The sequence below is a fragment of the Salvia splendens genome, chromosome 9, assembly GCF_004379255.2.
Source record: "Salvia splendens isolate huo1 chromosome 9, SspV2, whole genome shotgun sequence".
Classification (NCBI taxonomy): domain Eukaryota; kingdom Viridiplantae; phylum Streptophyta; class Magnoliopsida; order Lamiales; family Lamiaceae; genus Salvia; species Salvia splendens.
This window is the reverse complement of record NC_056040.1, coordinates 26,944,408-26,960,851: the sequence shown is the minus strand read 5'-3', so window position 1 is coordinate 26,960,851 and position 16,444 is coordinate 26,944,408. Positions and strand designations below refer to the sequence as shown.

At 41.0% G+C, this 16,444-nt stretch overlaps 1 protein-coding gene across 1 annotated transcript; it reads left to right on the top strand.

Moving 5' to 3' along the window:
* Positions 1 to 8,792: 8,792 nt before the first annotated feature.
* LOC121748449 (probable galactinol--sucrose galactosyltransferase 6) lies at positions 8,793 to 11,855 on the top strand. Its single transcript, XM_042142818.1, has 5 exons — positions 8,793 to 8,952; positions 9,030 to 10,351; positions 10,435 to 10,644; positions 10,844 to 10,978; positions 11,071 to 11,855. Exons 2-5 carry the CDS (start codon positions 9,036 to 9,038, stop codon positions 11,654 to 11,656), a joined length of 2,247 nt encoding a protein of 748 aa, XP_041998752.1. The 5' UTR covers positions 8,793 to 8,952; positions 9,030 to 9,035; the 3' UTR covers positions 11,657 to 11,855.
* Positions 11,856 to 16,444: the final 4,589 nt, after the last annotated feature.

Genomic DNA, 16,444 nt, shown 5'->3' with positions numbered 1-16,444 from the left:
ACTTTTATATTTCCTTTTATATTTTAACACAAACAAATTTGACATTGAGCTCTCTCACTATGAATTCTAAGAAAGAATTAATGTTCTTCTACATAAAAATTAAGTACTACTCCAAATGAAATTATTTGTCATATGATAATTATGATTAGTCTAAATGAAACTTACACTTGTTGTAATTAATAATGATTGTTGTAAAGGTTATTGTTGTGAAAAAAGTTACTCCTTGCTGCATAATAAAAAGAGTGAACTAGTATAATTTATCTCTATTGAACACAAGATACATATTTGCAATATGATACGGGACCTCCATCAGCGAGGCTGAAGGAGATAAATACACAGCAGGATGGTGAGATCGACGCCGACACCAACGTGTCGGCAGAGGAGGAGCAGCCAGAGCCGGCGTGGCGGGAACGATCGGAGCGTCGGCAGTCCAAGAGGCCATCGCGATATGGTGACTTTGTGTCACGTTAGAGCTGGAACTTATTATTTAGTTTGAGTCATTTAATTATTGTAATTGCTTAAAATATTATATTTTTATTTTATTTTTCGTTGAGTGCTCGTTAAGCTCCTTTCCGGGTTTTCTTTGTTGATTCTTTCCCGGATCGTATGTCGAATCAACCCTAGAGTCCTTAGATATAAATACGCGTGTATTTTATTCCTCTCTCAAGAAATAAAATATTTTCCCGCAGCTTTCTTTTTTCCTTGTGCACAAACGCACAAACCCTAAATTTCGACGCCGGATTGATCGACGAGAAAGAGCACGCGACGTTCGGCGCGATTTCTATTGTTGAGGAACTTCTTCCTTAACAAAATACTTTGTGAAAATCTCAAACCAATTATGGTACTGCTGTTGCGTTACTATTATTGTGATGTGACAGATGGAATATATCTGCGTGCCTTCCCAAAGACCCGATGACATGTTTTCTCTCGTGGTTGGACATCCCTCTCCAAAAGTTTGATAAGAAGGTGTGGATCTTTATGTTTTATATCATAGCTTATGATTTTCCAAAAGTTTGAGCCGAACTGGGAGATCGAAAAGAAAAGACTTTTTTGGCAACGTAGTGTGTGGAATAGAAATGGGTATCCAAAACAACACCACAACGAAGCTTTTTTTTTATATGTGCATTAGATGCACCAAAATGCTCAAAACCCCCGGCAAGAGGCGAGCAGAGAGTTACGAACCAAAAACAAAGAAAACAAAACAACATACCATAGCCACTTGGAGCACTACACATACCAAGCAAAGACAGCGAAGACAAAGAAACAACTCCTAGCCAACCTTACACTATCACAAACGCCACAACCCACATCAACCGCAAACCACCTGTAAAAAAGGAAAAGGAAGAAAGCTAACCCCATGTGGACATCGTAGTCTAGATCTCTGTGTGCGTTCCACTCTGTGCCACTCTCTGTGAGAAAATGAGATTCCTTTTCCATGCACTCTTTGGTTCAAACCATCCTCTAATGCTGTGTAGATTATCCATTACATGTTCTGGAGAGAATAGAAAGTCCCAACACCATCCACGTATCCACAGACCAAGCCGCCATAAGAGCCTCTTTTTCTTGAAATCCCAATTAGGCTTGAAATCATGAAACACGACCTTGTTTCTTATATCCCAAATAGACCACGAGACAACAAAAAACATTGACATCCACATTTTCTTATCTAACTGTCGGAATGGAGCCCCCATCCAAGAAAGCACATTCTTGGTTCCTTAGGTAGACAAATGGATAAATTCCACCTTTCACAGCAAAAAAAAAAACAAAAGATGCTACTGAGCTTACAACTGAAGAAAAGGTGCTCAATGGTTTCCGCTTCATCCACAACGAAGCTGTCGAGCGATCAAGTAAACAATATCAGATTTTGGGTTGGAGATGTTTAGGCCATCCACAACGATGTCACTATACCGCCCCTTAAATTACTATTTGCGGGCCCCACTGTACTTTTTTACTCCATCCCTTAACTAAGGGACGGAACCTGCAACCCTCCGTCCCTTAACTGTCCCTTAAATTACTCTTCATTCAATTTCATTTTTTATTTTTATTTCCAACCAAATTCAATTAAAAAAACACACTTCATTAAAAATAAAATAAAATCACAACATAAAATTTGAAAAAAATTAAAAAAAACATAATTAAAAATCCAAAAAAAATTAAAAATACATAATTTAATTTCATCCGCTAAAGTTTGCCCAAATGTGCTTCATTAGATCATCTTGGAGTTGGGCGTGAGCGGAAGAGTCACGTGTCCTTGCCCGAATAGACAACCGTTCTTGTATAAACGGATGCACTCCACTTCGAGGCGGACTACTTGCGGTTGAGCTTCCGGGGGCTTCAGGGTCAAACCAATTTCCCACCTCGGGTCCTTCGTCTTGGACAATCATGTTGTGCAAGATTATGCACGTATACATGCTGTCGACCATGCTCTCCATGAACCACGTACGAGCCGGGTCTTTGATAATGTTGAGCGCGCTTGGAGAACCCCGAACGCCCGCTCCACATCCTTCCGAGCTGCCTCCTGCTTCTGCACAAAAAGCGCCTGCTTTGCCTAGCGCGCGTCTTGACGAAGGTTGGCCACATCGGGTAGATGTCGTCGGCAAGATAGTACCCCATTTTATAGCGCCGGTTGTTAGCGGTGAAGTTGATGGTCGGCGCTTTGCCATCCAAAACTTCGGCGAAGAGGTCGGATTGGTGGATCACGTTTATGTCATTGTTCAAGTCGGGGACCACGAAGTACGCATGCCAGATCCATAGCCGGTAGTCGGCGACGGCCTCGAGTATAACGGTGGGGTGGGTGCCTTTGTGGCCACTCGTGTACGACCCCCTCCACGCCACCGGGCAATTCTTCCATTGCCAGTGCATGCAATCGACGCTGCCAAGCATCCCGGGGAATCCGTGCACTTCTTCGTGAAGGCGTAGCAGGAACTGGCAATCTGTCGTGCTTGGCTTCCGGAGAAATTCGTCGGTGAAGGCTGCCCGGAAGCCTTTGCAGAATTGGAGCAAGCACATTCTCCCAGTGCTGTCTCCAATGTGGAGGTATTCGTCGAACACATCCGCCGTTTGTCCAGTCGCAAGCTGACGGACTGCTGCAGTACATTTCTGCAGCGTCGTGTGGCTGGGACAGCCAACGGCGTCGAACCTTTCTTGGAAGAACTCTTCCCGGGCCGCCAATGTATTTGCGATGTGGAGAAATAGCGGTCGCCGCATGCGGAAACGGCGACGGAAGTAGGTATCTCGCCACACCGGGTTATCAAAGAAGTAGTCGCGGACTAACCTTGCGGCGGCTTCCTCCCGGTTACGATGGATGTAAGTCCGGGAGCATCTTTGGGGCGGCGCGGCTTCCTCCGCCTCCCGGCGTCGATCTTCTTCAAGTGATTCTTCCATTATTCGACGCATTTGCTCATACGGATCTATGAGATCGATTAAATTTGGGAGAAGAATAAAAGAGAGATGATTTGAGATGAAAGTTGGAGAGGAAATGTAGATGATTTGGGAAGAATAGATGTGTAGTTGTGTGTGAAATGAGGATGAATTATGAGTATTTATAGAGTAAAAAAATATAAAAAAAAATAAAAAATTGAAACGGCTATAAAAACGGTAACATAACCGTTTGCCAATTTTTTATTTTTTATTTATTTTTAATTTTAATTCAAATTTAAAAAAAGATTTATTGCGTCAGCTTGACGAATCCCACTCGCGGGCCGGCGAGTGGGTGTCACGCATGTCCTGGGAGTGCGCCACGTCGCCTCGGTGCGTGGCGAGCCGTCCCGTGTTTCGTCACGGCGGAAAGGGACTGGTGACGGGCTGAGGGCGGGCTGGTGACGGGCTGGGGCGCTGCCGCGTCCCGCCCCGGTTCCGTCACGCAGGAACGAAATACGGGCCACTCGCGTAACGCGTTGCGAGTGGCCTTACCAGGTTTGTTATTGTATGTGTTTCTTAGGCTTTGTAGTTGGCTGAGGCCTCTTCTTCTTTTCCGTTTTGTTGGAATGTTGTTGGGTTGTTATTGTTTTTTTGTTTTGGTTGTTTGCGGTATAGCTTTTGACCGCTTGTCTCGAATCTTTGCTCGCCTCCTATCGGCTCGAGCCTTTTCGATTAATAAAAAAACAAAACTTTGTAAAAATGAATTTCGCTAGAGATTTTTGGACAAAGATTTTCATTTGATGTGTTTTTCACTTTTTGTGACTATTTCTTTTTTGTTTTACGATAAGAACACATTTTTATCTCTTTTCTTAATTCTCATTTCTCTTTCTTAATTACTTACTACCTTATTCTATGCCAAAAAGTAAACTTATGTTTTTCATTGAATTAATATTTTATGTTTAATTTCACGCTTAAACTGATTTTAAAATACTAAATGTATTTCTTTATTTTATTAATCTTTAAAGAACATATAAACTTAATCATTTAATTAATTATTTTGTTATTTTTCATTTTGTAATTTTACACACATATATTTTAGTTTTAATTATATATATATATATTGATTCTATAATCTAACATTGTACAGTATTCCCTCCGTCCCAATGTAGTTGAGTCGTTTCTTTTTTGCATTCGTTTTTAAAAAATGAGGAGTAATAAATAGTTAAGGTGAAGAGAGAATAATGTAATGGGCTGAATAATGTAGAGAAGAGTTATATAATTAAAGTTATATAAAATATGTATATAGAAATATTTTTGAGACTATATCTCTAAAGAAGTTCTAAGATTTTTTTAATACACATTAACCGAGAGAGATAAAAAGATAAGAGAGCAAAGAAGAGATAGAGAAAGAGAAAATTCTTTTTTTGTTCTACGGAACTTTAATCATTCCATAAAATGGGTAGTTTTTTTTTAATTCACACAAAGGGAGTGACGCATGTCCATGATCAGTCTCTATAATACGCATGTGACTTATGCGTCGCTTAAAATAACATGTTTTTTTTAAAAGACGCATGAGTCTCATGCGTTTTTATGAGAGACGCATGTAGCTCATGCGTCTCTTGACGAAATAAATCACCCCCAACACAGAACTGAATAGATAGCACAAGAGAGAGATACATAAAAACGCATGAGCTACAAGCTTTTTTCAAGAAAAACGTATTTTTTAAGCGATGCATAAGTCACATCCGTCTTATAGCGACGCATCACGGACATGCTTCACTCCCTTTGTGGGAATTATAAAAAAATATTCCTTTTATAGAATGATTAAAGTTTCCTAGAAAAAAAAAAGAATTTTCTCGATAGAGAAATGATAATAAATAGAAATAGTCAAATTTACCTTTAGGCTCTAAGGCTTAAACGAGTAAAATGTGAAAGACATAGTCCGAAAAATGAAAAAAATATCATAAATAAGTTAAAATCTTAGTCAAGAGATATCTGGTGTTATTTACTTTCATGAAGTACTACAAATATGAATATTGCATTCACCAAATTGTTCTCTCTCTCCTAAAAATAAAACCTTTTTCTTTTAATGTTCGTCCCTAAAAATGAAAATTTTCTATTTTAAAAAATATATTTTTTTATAGTGAAGTGGGGTCCATTTTCCACTAACACATTTTTTTCTTTCCATCTCTCTTATTTTACAAAATTTTGTATTAAAACCTAAAAGTTTCTATTTTTAGGGACGGATGGAGTACCGAGTAATAAATTTGTAGTTCATGATAAAAATGTCTAATCAAAGAATGTAGCTATAAAACATTTCACATGAGTATATTATTTTTATAAAAATAATACTACAAAAAATAATTGACCAAATATTGTAATTTCTATCACCCAACATTAAAAATTTGAACTATATAAAATATGTTTAAATTAATATTTTGAGATTATATCTCGGAAGTAGGTCCAAGATTATTTTTATTTCAAAACATATGTTAAGAAAGAGAAATAGTATGAAAATAAGAGAGCTTATTTCAAAACATATGCTAAGAAAGAGAGAGTATGAGAATAAGAGGGAAACGAGAGAAGAGAGAAATAAAATAGTCAAATTTACCCTTAAAACTTACAGTGATAGGATAAGAAAGTCAAAAAAGTGAAAACAATATCTTAATAAATAAAATCATAGCCTAGAGAACATAAAAAAATGAAATATCTATTTTCATGAATATTCATAAAGTATTCATAAATACCAAATTTGCAGTTCTTTATAAAACGTGAGTCAAAGAATGCAGCTCAAAGACATGATAGTAATATTTTTGTAAAAATATAAAAATTATTTTAACAAATATTATAATCTCTGCAGTAATATCAAACGATCCAAACCCTTTAAACTTCAATTATCAATCGGGTGCGGGTTCTAGTATGACAACATCTTCACTTTCAGGTATTGGGTATTACCCGATTAGCAATCGGCTATATCCAATTAAAGCTAATTGTCCTATCAACACCTGATTAGTAATTATCCTTTTAAGAGCATCCACGACTATGCTCTTGTCAATAAGCACGGTTGTGGGCCCGACCCCACTTTTTCTACCTGCTCAGGCAAGAGTACAACACCCACATCCGTGCTCTTCCGCAAGGACGAGCACAATGGTCCCACCATTCCATTATTCAATTTAAATAAAAACATTTCCACAAAATTAAAATACATTAAAAATACCAGGAATAATACTATAAAATACATTAAAAATTAAAAATTATATAATTAAAATCCTAAAAATTAAAAATTACATAATTAAACTCCTACAAATAAAAAATTACATAATTAAACTCCTAAAAATTAAAAATTACATAATTAAAGGCTAAAAATACTCCCGTGGAAGAATATTCATCCGGCAGCACTACCCCCAATTATTTTTGGAGGCCCAATATCATGGTCTCATGCGATCGAAGTTGCGCGGGGATCATAGTTGACCTATCGGCCATATTGAGTTGGGCCAAAATCCCCACAACGAGTTGGTGGGGGGTGGAGGTGGCGCATAAGGAACGGATGCGGGAGCGGGTTCGGGAGCATCGCCGGATGGAGTCGCGGCGCGACGGCGGTTGGCCGCCGCCTTCTTGCTTCCTTGCGGTCGGCGTTGGGAACCGCTCGGGCCGGCGTCGGGGCTACCCAAGTTAGCTCCGGCAAGTTGGCTAGCCACGTCTTCGGAGCCGGCGTCGGATAGGGATACTGACCTTGACCGTTTGGAGGAGCCGCTAGAGGAGGATGTTACGCCTCCCCTATACTTCGGATGCGACCGCGTCTCCTGCCAAATGTTGAGGTACTTGAACGGCTTGTAGTTCATGGATTGGTAGGTCGACAAGGCAGAACTGATGATGTAGACCTCGCTCCGGCCGCTCCCCGCCGACCACTCTTCCAGGATGTAATACCCCTGGAACTTTTGGATTTCTTCATTGGCTCTGTATATGGCGTTGCGCACCATACTCTCGTTGCGCTCGATTGTTCCCGTCGGCCGGTTTTCATTGTACCGGCGACAGATGCGCCACCAATAATGATCGTCGGATTGGTTCGTGCCAACCTCCGGATCTTCGGAGATTGACAAGAACGCCTTGAACAATTGCTCCATCTCCGTCGGAGTGTACGGTGTGCGGACACCGCGAGTAGGAGGTGTCGGAGTTTAGGAGGGGCCGCTCGACCTCGCTCTAGGCTCCACATTTCTTCTTACTTAATTTACTTTTTCTTACTTCATTATATTTTCATTTCTCTACTTTTTTCATTTTATATGAACACATTTAACACATTTTTTGTTAATCTCCGTGCCAAAAAAAAGGCTCCACTACTATGGAACGGAGGGAGTATTAGAATTCGTAATGTACACAAATGATATTATTTTCTGTGAAGGGAGGGAGTATATAATCACAATTTGGAAATTGTGAATTTGTGTAATGATACACAAAATACCATGAAATATTCTTCCCCTAATATTAAATTGCTCAAATATCAAAATCTACTTACATCTGGCCTGATATGCTTAAATATCGAAAAAAAACCAATCCACTTTAATATAAAAAATTAATAAGGGCAATCATCTTGTCAGGCTATTAACAATAAAAAAATTCGTAATCAACTAATGACAATAAAACCCGTAAATCACAAAATTAAAGATTATTCCTTCCGACACTCCTAGAACTTGTTTAGTTGATTTTGGTATAGATTCCAATATTTGTCAGACGTATATACCGTGCCCGTAACAAATTATTAGTTTGTTTATGCTAATTTGCATAATTCATTTTACTTAATTTAGTAAAAAATTAAAAAAAAAACTATTTCCGCTCCCATAAAATTATGAGCATTTGAAATAGTACGAGAATTAATGCACAATTGGTAAAATAAAAAGAAGAAGAGAAGAGTAGATAAAAAAATGTTAGTGGATATTGAAACCTACAGTAGTGTTTAATGAATTGTAATAATGAATCATAGTGATATATGTTGTAAATAAATTAATGCATATAAGTAATGAGTTGGAGACAAATAAAATACCCATATTTTTATGGATGGAACGAAAATAAAAGTACACACGAAGACAGTAGGAGTAAGAGTGTGGGTATTCACAAGTTTACGGTGTGGGTACCCGCATCCGGTAACCACCACAAGCTGTCACTGATCGGGTTCGGCCCGATTAGCAAGGATGCAATATCATTGGCCGTTAAAAATAAAATAAATTAATAATGTGGGAAATATTTTAGACTTTAGTCCGTGAAGGTGAGAAGTTTAGGTAGGTGAAAAATTGTGTCATGTGCTGATGAAATTCATCTGACGGTTAGGATATCGACCAAATCGATGCACGATCCTCATTTCTAAATACTACCGTTGGATTTAACTCTTCCAACAAGAAAATCACCAATAAAAAAAAAAATAGAAAATAAGAAGCCAGAGCAGAGCAATCATCTTCTACTACAATGGACATTTTAGATCTCACCACTCCTTGCTATAAATACCCCTCCCAATCCACTCTTCTTCTCCATCCTACATCTCCCTTCCTCATCATCACCATCTCATTCATTTTTATTTACCGTTTTATTGTTAATTTCAAGGTACGCATGTTCTGTTACGTAGTTGGAATGAGTTGAATCTGAGCTTGTGCTGATTAATTTCTGATTTGATTTTGCAGTAAACGATGACGATCACGCCGGCGGTTCGGATCGCCGAGAGGAAGCTGGTGGTGAAGGATCGCACGATCCTGACCGACGTTCCGGAGAATGTGGTGGCGACATCGAGCGCCGCGGCGGAGGGAGTTTTTTTGGGGGCGGTTTTCGACCAGGCGAGCAGCCGCCACGTCATCTCGCTGGGGACGATCCGCGAGGTTCGGTTCCTAGCCTGCTTCCGTTTCAAGCTCTGGTGGATGGCGCAGCGGATGGGCAGCCGCGGCCGCGACATCCCCCTCGAGACTCAATTCCTCCTCGTCGAGTCCAACGACGGTTCCCACCTCGAGTCCGACCTCGACGGCGACGACGCGAACAAGCTCGTCTACACCGTCTTCCTCCCCCTCATCGAAGGCTCCTTCAAGGCCTGCCTCCAGGGCGGCCCCCCCGACGACCTCGAGCTCTGCATCGAGAGCGGCGATGCCGCCGCCACCGCCTCCTCCTTCACCCACTCCGTCTACATCGGCTCCGGCACCGACCCCTTCGCCACCATCCACGAGGCCATCAACGCGGTGAAGCTTCAGCTCGGGACGTTTAAGCTCCGTACCGAGAAGAAGCTCCCCGGCATCGTGGACTACTTCGGCTGGTGCACCTGGGACGCCTTCTACCAAGAGGTCACCCAGGAGGGCGTGGAGGGCGGCCTCGAGAGCCTCAAGGCCGGCGGGGCGCCCCCCAAATTCGTCATCATCGACGACGGCTGGCAGTCGACCGAATCAGACCAGCCAGGTAACGATAAGGAGAAGGAGAAGGAGAATGAGCTGGGAGCGCCAAGGCTGCAGAGGCTCACCGGGATCAAGGAAAACGCGAAGTTCCAAAAGCAGGATCCGGTGGCGGGGATCAAGAGCATCGTGAAGATCGCTAAGGAGAAGCACGATCTGAAATACGTGTACGTGTGGCACGCGATCACGGGGTACTGGGGCGGGGTGAGGCCCGGGGTGAAGGAGATGGAGCACTACGATCCCGCGATGCAGTACCCTGAGCTTTGCAAGGGTGTGATGGAGAACGAGCCAGGGTGGAAAACCGATGCCATCAAAATTGAAGGCTTAGGGCTGGTTAATCCCAAAAATGTGTACAGGTTCTACAACGAGCTCCATAGCTACTTGAGCGCTGCGGGGATTGATGGAGTCAAGGTCGATGCGCAGTGCATTCTTGAGACCCTCGGGGCCGGCCTCGGGGGCAGGGTCGAGATCACCAAGCAGTATCATCAGGCTCTTGATGCATCCGTTGCCCGGAACTTCCCTGATAACGGATGCATTGCCTGCATGAGCCACAACCTCGAATCGCTCTACTGGTATTCCTCGTGACTTATTTCTAGTACTCCATATGTATTTTTATTAATATATGATCTGAATCGCTCATGTTATGTTATTGCAGTTCGAAACAGACTGCTATAGTTAGAGCCTCCGATGATTTCTACCCGCGAGATCCGATTTCGCACACGATCCACATCGCGGCGGTGGCCTACAACAGTGTTTTCCTTGGGGAAGTGATGCTCACTGACTGGGATATGTTCCATTCTCTCCACCCAGCGGCGGAGTACCACGGCTCCGCCAGAGCTATAAGCGGCGGACCTGTCTATGTCAGGTAATATCTTTTTATTTTATTAAAAATAGTAAAAGTGAAATATGACTATCCAATATGTGACATTTAATTTGACGGAACTTATGTTTTAACCAATCACTTAATATGTGACATTTAATTTGACGGAACGTATGTTTTAACCAATCACTTCTTGCACAACCATTTCTTCAACCAATAGTTATAACATGCTGAATTGTAACAGTGATGCGCCTGGGAAGCACAACTTTGATCTACTGAGGAAGCTCGTTTTGCCCGACGGCTCCATCCTCCGTGCCCGCCTCCCCGGACGCCCCACCAAAGACTGCCTCTTCTCCGACCCCGCCCGCGATGGCGTCAGGTTCATATTTCAACCAACTCTGTTTTGGATTGTAGAAATTGTGAAAAAAAAACAGTGGATAATGTGTTGAGGGTGTTTGATTTGGATGACAGTTTGTTGAAGATATGGAACATGAACAAATACAGCGGAGTGGTGGGAGTGTACAACTGCCAAGGCGCGGCGTGGAACAGCGAGGAGAGGAAGAACACCTTCCACCAAACCAACTCGGAGGCGATCACAGGGTACGTGAGAGGCCGCGACGTCCACCTCATAGCTGAGGCCGCGGTCGACCCCCACTGGGACGGCAACGTGGCCGTCTACGCTCAGCGCAGCGCCACTCTCCTCACGCTGCAGTACAACGTGGCCCTGCCCGTCTCACTCAAGGTGCTCGACCACGAGGTCTTCACGGTCACCCCGGTCAAGACGCTCTCCTCTGCCTCCTCCTTCGCCCCGTTAGGCCTCATCGATATGTTCAACGGAGGTGGGGCGCTGGAGGGGTTGAAATACGAGGCGTCCGCCGTCTCCATGGAGGTCAAGGGCTGTGGCCGATTCGGCGCCTATTCTTCGGTGAAGCCTAGCAAGTGCACGGTGGGATCGGCTGCGGTGGAGTTTGAGTACGAGGCTGCGTCGGGGTTGCTCACGTTCGACTTGGCGGACATGCCTTTTGACAAATTTCACTGTGTTGAGATTCAGTTATGAACTTGTAAGTCTAGGCTTTGAATTGAGACGGGGGAATGGTGCATTTTTATTAGTAGCTTTTTTCTTCAATGTTTGCTTCAATTGGTTGTACCTTTGGTTGCAATTCATTCATGCTAGTAACGTTGTAGAATTGGATAATGATCGATGTACTAATAGGAAATGGTTACTGCCTAATAAAATAAATTGTCTCGCCCACCAACAAAACCTCATCATTTTTTTCCCTGTTGGAATCTTGAAATAATGCTTTGAAATAGACCTATATTTCTTGTCATGTTGATGGACATAAGTGGATGTTATGGTCACCAGTGAAGCCTCATGTAAACTGTGTATAAACACTATAGAGGTTTATCCTGAAGTTATAGTTACACTGATTATAGTAAAGAAGTGAGTTGTGTATGTGACTAATAATGGGGTCTATTAGGAGAGGGGTGGCCTAGTAAAGAAGTCGGTCTTGACTAATGATTACATTGGCTTTAAAGAAGGTTGATTGTTAAGGACTCTAGTGTCATTTAACATTAATTATGTAAAGCAATGGATAATGATGTTTATAAACTAAATAAGCACTCTTTTTATATTAATTCTCTACAATGATAGACTATTCTTTTGATATGAATTCTCATCTTTAGTCAACCATGACCATCTTCATTGACCCATCCACGTAAATAGATACTATAGCTAATTTGAGGCAATAATTTGTTGATTGTAGATGCTATTTATGTACTACAAAAACTTCAGTTCAGTTCATTGAGCTTTGTGTATACTTTTAATAATCGACTATAAATCATGTTTTTTTTATGTAATGGTCAAATATCTTGGGCGATTTTAACGTTATGACAAGAAGCTATGGATGAATCTCTCACTCACTCTTGCACATGTACATACATCTACACCTTAATGACATAATTTGCTAAAGAAAAAACAAGGAATATTGAGAGGTCTTTCCATAATGCCTGAAGGCTCATCCCAGTTAATACTTCCATAGTATTTCCTATGTTCCATTAAAAATTATAGATTTTATTTTTAAATTGTTTTAATAAAAATAAAACATTCTTCAAATGAAAATAAACATTATTTCTACTTTTTTTCACTCTTTTACCATAAAAGTAATGATTCACATTTATTGGGATATAAGAAGTATTTTTTTTCCATTAAAGACAAAGATATACCAGAAACCTGGGATGCACTGAGATTGGAAGCACTTAATAATACTCCCTCCGGTTCTACAAGAGTATGCACTCTTTATTTTTTTAGTCTGTTTTACAAAAGTATGCTATTTCTAATTTTGAAAACTCTTTTCTCTCTATTATGATGAGACCCATTCCTCCACTAATATTTTAATTACTTTTTTTTCTCTCTTACTTTTACCAATTGTGCATTAAAACCTGTGGCCAACCAAAAATGCATATTCTTGTGGGACGGAATAAAAATAGAGGCATTTAGAACGACACGTGAATTAATGTATAATTAATAAAGCAAAAGAGAGAATGCGGGGAGAAAATTGTTAATGAAAAAGTAGAGAGAAAATTAGAGAGAGAATGCAAATGTTGAGAGTTTGGTGTGAATTTTTTGTATGAATGAGATATCTATAGATGATTTATGGATAAATTGGAGGATAAAAAAAATGAAATATGGGAGAAAACAGTTATAAACGCTAAAGAGTCTTTTGGTTATGCATATGGATTTGGGGCAGTTAAAACAAATGTTGTCATTGCAGATGGGTAATTGGGCCTAGATGGGTTAACAAATCTTGTGTTTGGTTATTACACTATCGTGGCAAAACATAAGCCCATCTCATGTTTGGTTATCACACAACTTTGGCACCGTCGGAAGAGAAAAAACTACTACAATTCACCGTCGTTTGCTCTAGGTATTGAATATTTTTTTGTGTATCATCAATTTATGTTTCTATCGTTCCAAAGTTTTGTACACATTTCATTTTTGGTGTGGATGTGTTACTGTCAAATTGTGTGGGATATACTCCCTCTGTCCCATAGATATATGCCATATTACATTTTTCGTTCGTCCCATAGAAATAGTCCATATCCATTTATGGTAACTTTTTTTCTTCTTCTCTTTTACATTATCATTTATGGTCTCACTACACAATTTCAACTATTTTTTCTCTCTCTTACTTTACCAATATTACATATTAAAACATATGCCAACCCTAAAAGGCCTATTTCTATGGGATGGAGGGATAATGTAATTTTGGTGTCGCAGAAATAAGCCCGACACAAGATTTGAATATGCGATGGATTACATATTCGTTTTTTCCGTATGTTACTGTCAAAATGTTACCTAATTGTTTCGTAATTTACATCTTCTTTACCTTCATAGACACCATGTCTGAACATACTCAATTTGTACCGGGAATGAATTTGAGCCAAGGCACACAAAGTCCGTGAGTTGTATTAATTCAATTCTTCCTATGTTCACCCTCATTCCCAACAACGTTGGTATCAGTCTCAGTAGAAATAAAACGTATTGCATTATATATATATATTGCTTCTGTTATGTAGGGACCAACCAACTTCCATGAACCAATTACCAGAAGTGCGACCGGGCAAGACTAAGTTGGTCTGATCGCGAAGATGTTGCTCTCATTATTGCACTAAAGGATATGTGGAAATCGGATAATGGATTCTGGTCAGGTTATTATGAGAAGCACGAGGCCTGTCTGAAGAGAGAATTTCCCAACACCGATGTGAAAGTTAGAGCACCTACATCGGTGCTTGATGCATCGAGTAGGTGCCGTGCCGACGGAATGGCCCTTGCTTGATGCATCTAGCACCGCCGTGCCGATGAGCAGGGTGACGTGGCGGCTTCTGATTGGCCAACGGCAATTCCGTTGGATATTTTATTTTATTTTTTTAAATAAAAAATAATACCAAAAATAAAAAAAATTATATTTTCGGATTTCCAAAAATATAGCCGTTTTATTACCATTTCTTTGAAATTTTTTTGAATTTTTTTAATCCCAAAATCATCTACAAATACACTCATTCATCATCCGTCTTCACATCAAATTATCTCTCACTCATATTTTTTCATACAAGCCACCTACGTCTTCCTCTCTCACTCAAACACTCTCTAAATTCAAAAATGGCTATGAACGATATCATTGCGGAAGCGGAGTGCGAAGAATAAGAATACTATCAACAATATCGTGCCGCCTATGAAGCCTATGTCGCCGCTGCTGCCTCCGCCCCTCCTCCTCGACCAACGAGATCAAATCCCCGCTACATCCCTTGTGACCGGGAGAGAGCCCACGAAAGGCTCATTGCCGACTATTTTTTCGATGAGCCACGGTTTCTTGCAGATTACTTCCGGCACCGTTTCCGCATGTCAAAACGGTTGTTTATGCGTATTGTCAACATATTGTTCACCCGTGTTGAATAATTCCAATCACGTAGAGACACGCAACTGGTCGGCAAAGTCTCTCGGCGTTGCAGAAGAGTACTTGTGCCATCCGACAACTTGCTACCGGGTAAAAGACTGACCTCTTCATTGAGTATTTGCATGTGGGTGAGTCAACTAGAATCCTTATGCCTCAAAATTTTTTGCGTCGGCGTTCGTTCTGCTTTCGGAAGGAATTCCTTCGGGCACCCACCACCGAAACAGTCCACGGATTTCCCGGTATACTTGGCAGCATTGACTGCATGCATTGGAGGTGGAAGAATTTTCCGAATGTTTGGAGGGGGCAACACTTAAGCAGCCACAAAGGCGGCGGCCCAATGCTTATTCTTTTAGCGGTTGCCTACTACCGCTTATGGATTTAGCATGCATATTTTGGTGTTGCCGGATCCAACAACGACTTGAACGTGCTCTATTCTCCCCCCTCTTCAATGATGTTTTGAATGGTGTAGCACCGGTGATCGACTTCACCGTCAACGGAAATCCATACCACATGAGGTACTATCTCGCTGATGGTATCTACCTTAGGTGGCCGACTTTCATGAAGACGCTCAACAATCCGCAAGACCCGAAACGGGTTCTTTATGCGCAGCGTTAAGAGGCTGCTCCGAAAGACGTCGAAAGAGCTTTTGGGGTCCTTCAAGCCCGATTCAACATTGTGAAGACTCCGGCTCGGCTGTGGTACACAAAGAATATTGTCGACATCATGTACACGTGTATTTTCTTGCACAACATGATTATAGCTGAAGAAGGACCGAGGGCGGCTAACTTTTACGATGAGGATGAAGTCGGAAGCTCAACTGCAAGGTCTCCCTCATGCCGATGTGTGCATACGACAGTGCGCGAGAGGATCGAAACAAGACACACAATGCGCGATACCAAAACCCACATTGAGCTACAAAAAGACCTAATCCAACACATTTGGGCGAAATTTGGCCAAGAGCAGTGGGGTTTTTTTTTAATTTTATGAATTTAATTTTGTAATTTTTAGGATTTTAAATATGTAATTTTTAATTTTTTAGTAATTTGTAATAGTATTTCAGGTATTTTTAATGCATTTTAATATTGTGGAAATATTTTTATTTAAATTGAATAATAGAATGGTGGGACTCTTGAGCATGCTCTTGCGGAAGAGCATGGATATGAGTGTTGTGCTCTTGCGGAAGAGCATGGAGTAAAAGTGGATCTGGGCGCACTTCCATGCTTTTGCCAAAGAGCACGGATGTGGATGCTCCCTCACATTGTTTCAGAGATAATGACATGGAAGAAAAACTACTACTCACTTGCTGGAGTACTCGAAAGGAGCGGTGTTGGCTTCAACAATCACGGAGAATAATTGATTGTGATGATCAGTGGGATTTGATTGTTAAGGTA

Bases quoted from the DNA above. Each gene is read 5' to 3' on its own strand.
- LOC121748449 (XM_042142818.1), top strand. From the start codon at position 9,036: ATGACGATCACGCCGGCGGTTCGGATCGCCGAGAGGAAGCTGGTGGTG. The intron at 10,352-10,434 runs GTATTCCTCGTG...ATGTTATTGCAG, and splicing joins AACCTCGAATCGCTCTACTG to TTCGAAACAGACTGCTATAG. The intron at 10,645-10,843 runs GTAATATCTTTT...GAATTGTAACAG, and splicing joins GGCGGACCTGTCTATGTCAG to TGATGCGCCTGGGAAGCACA.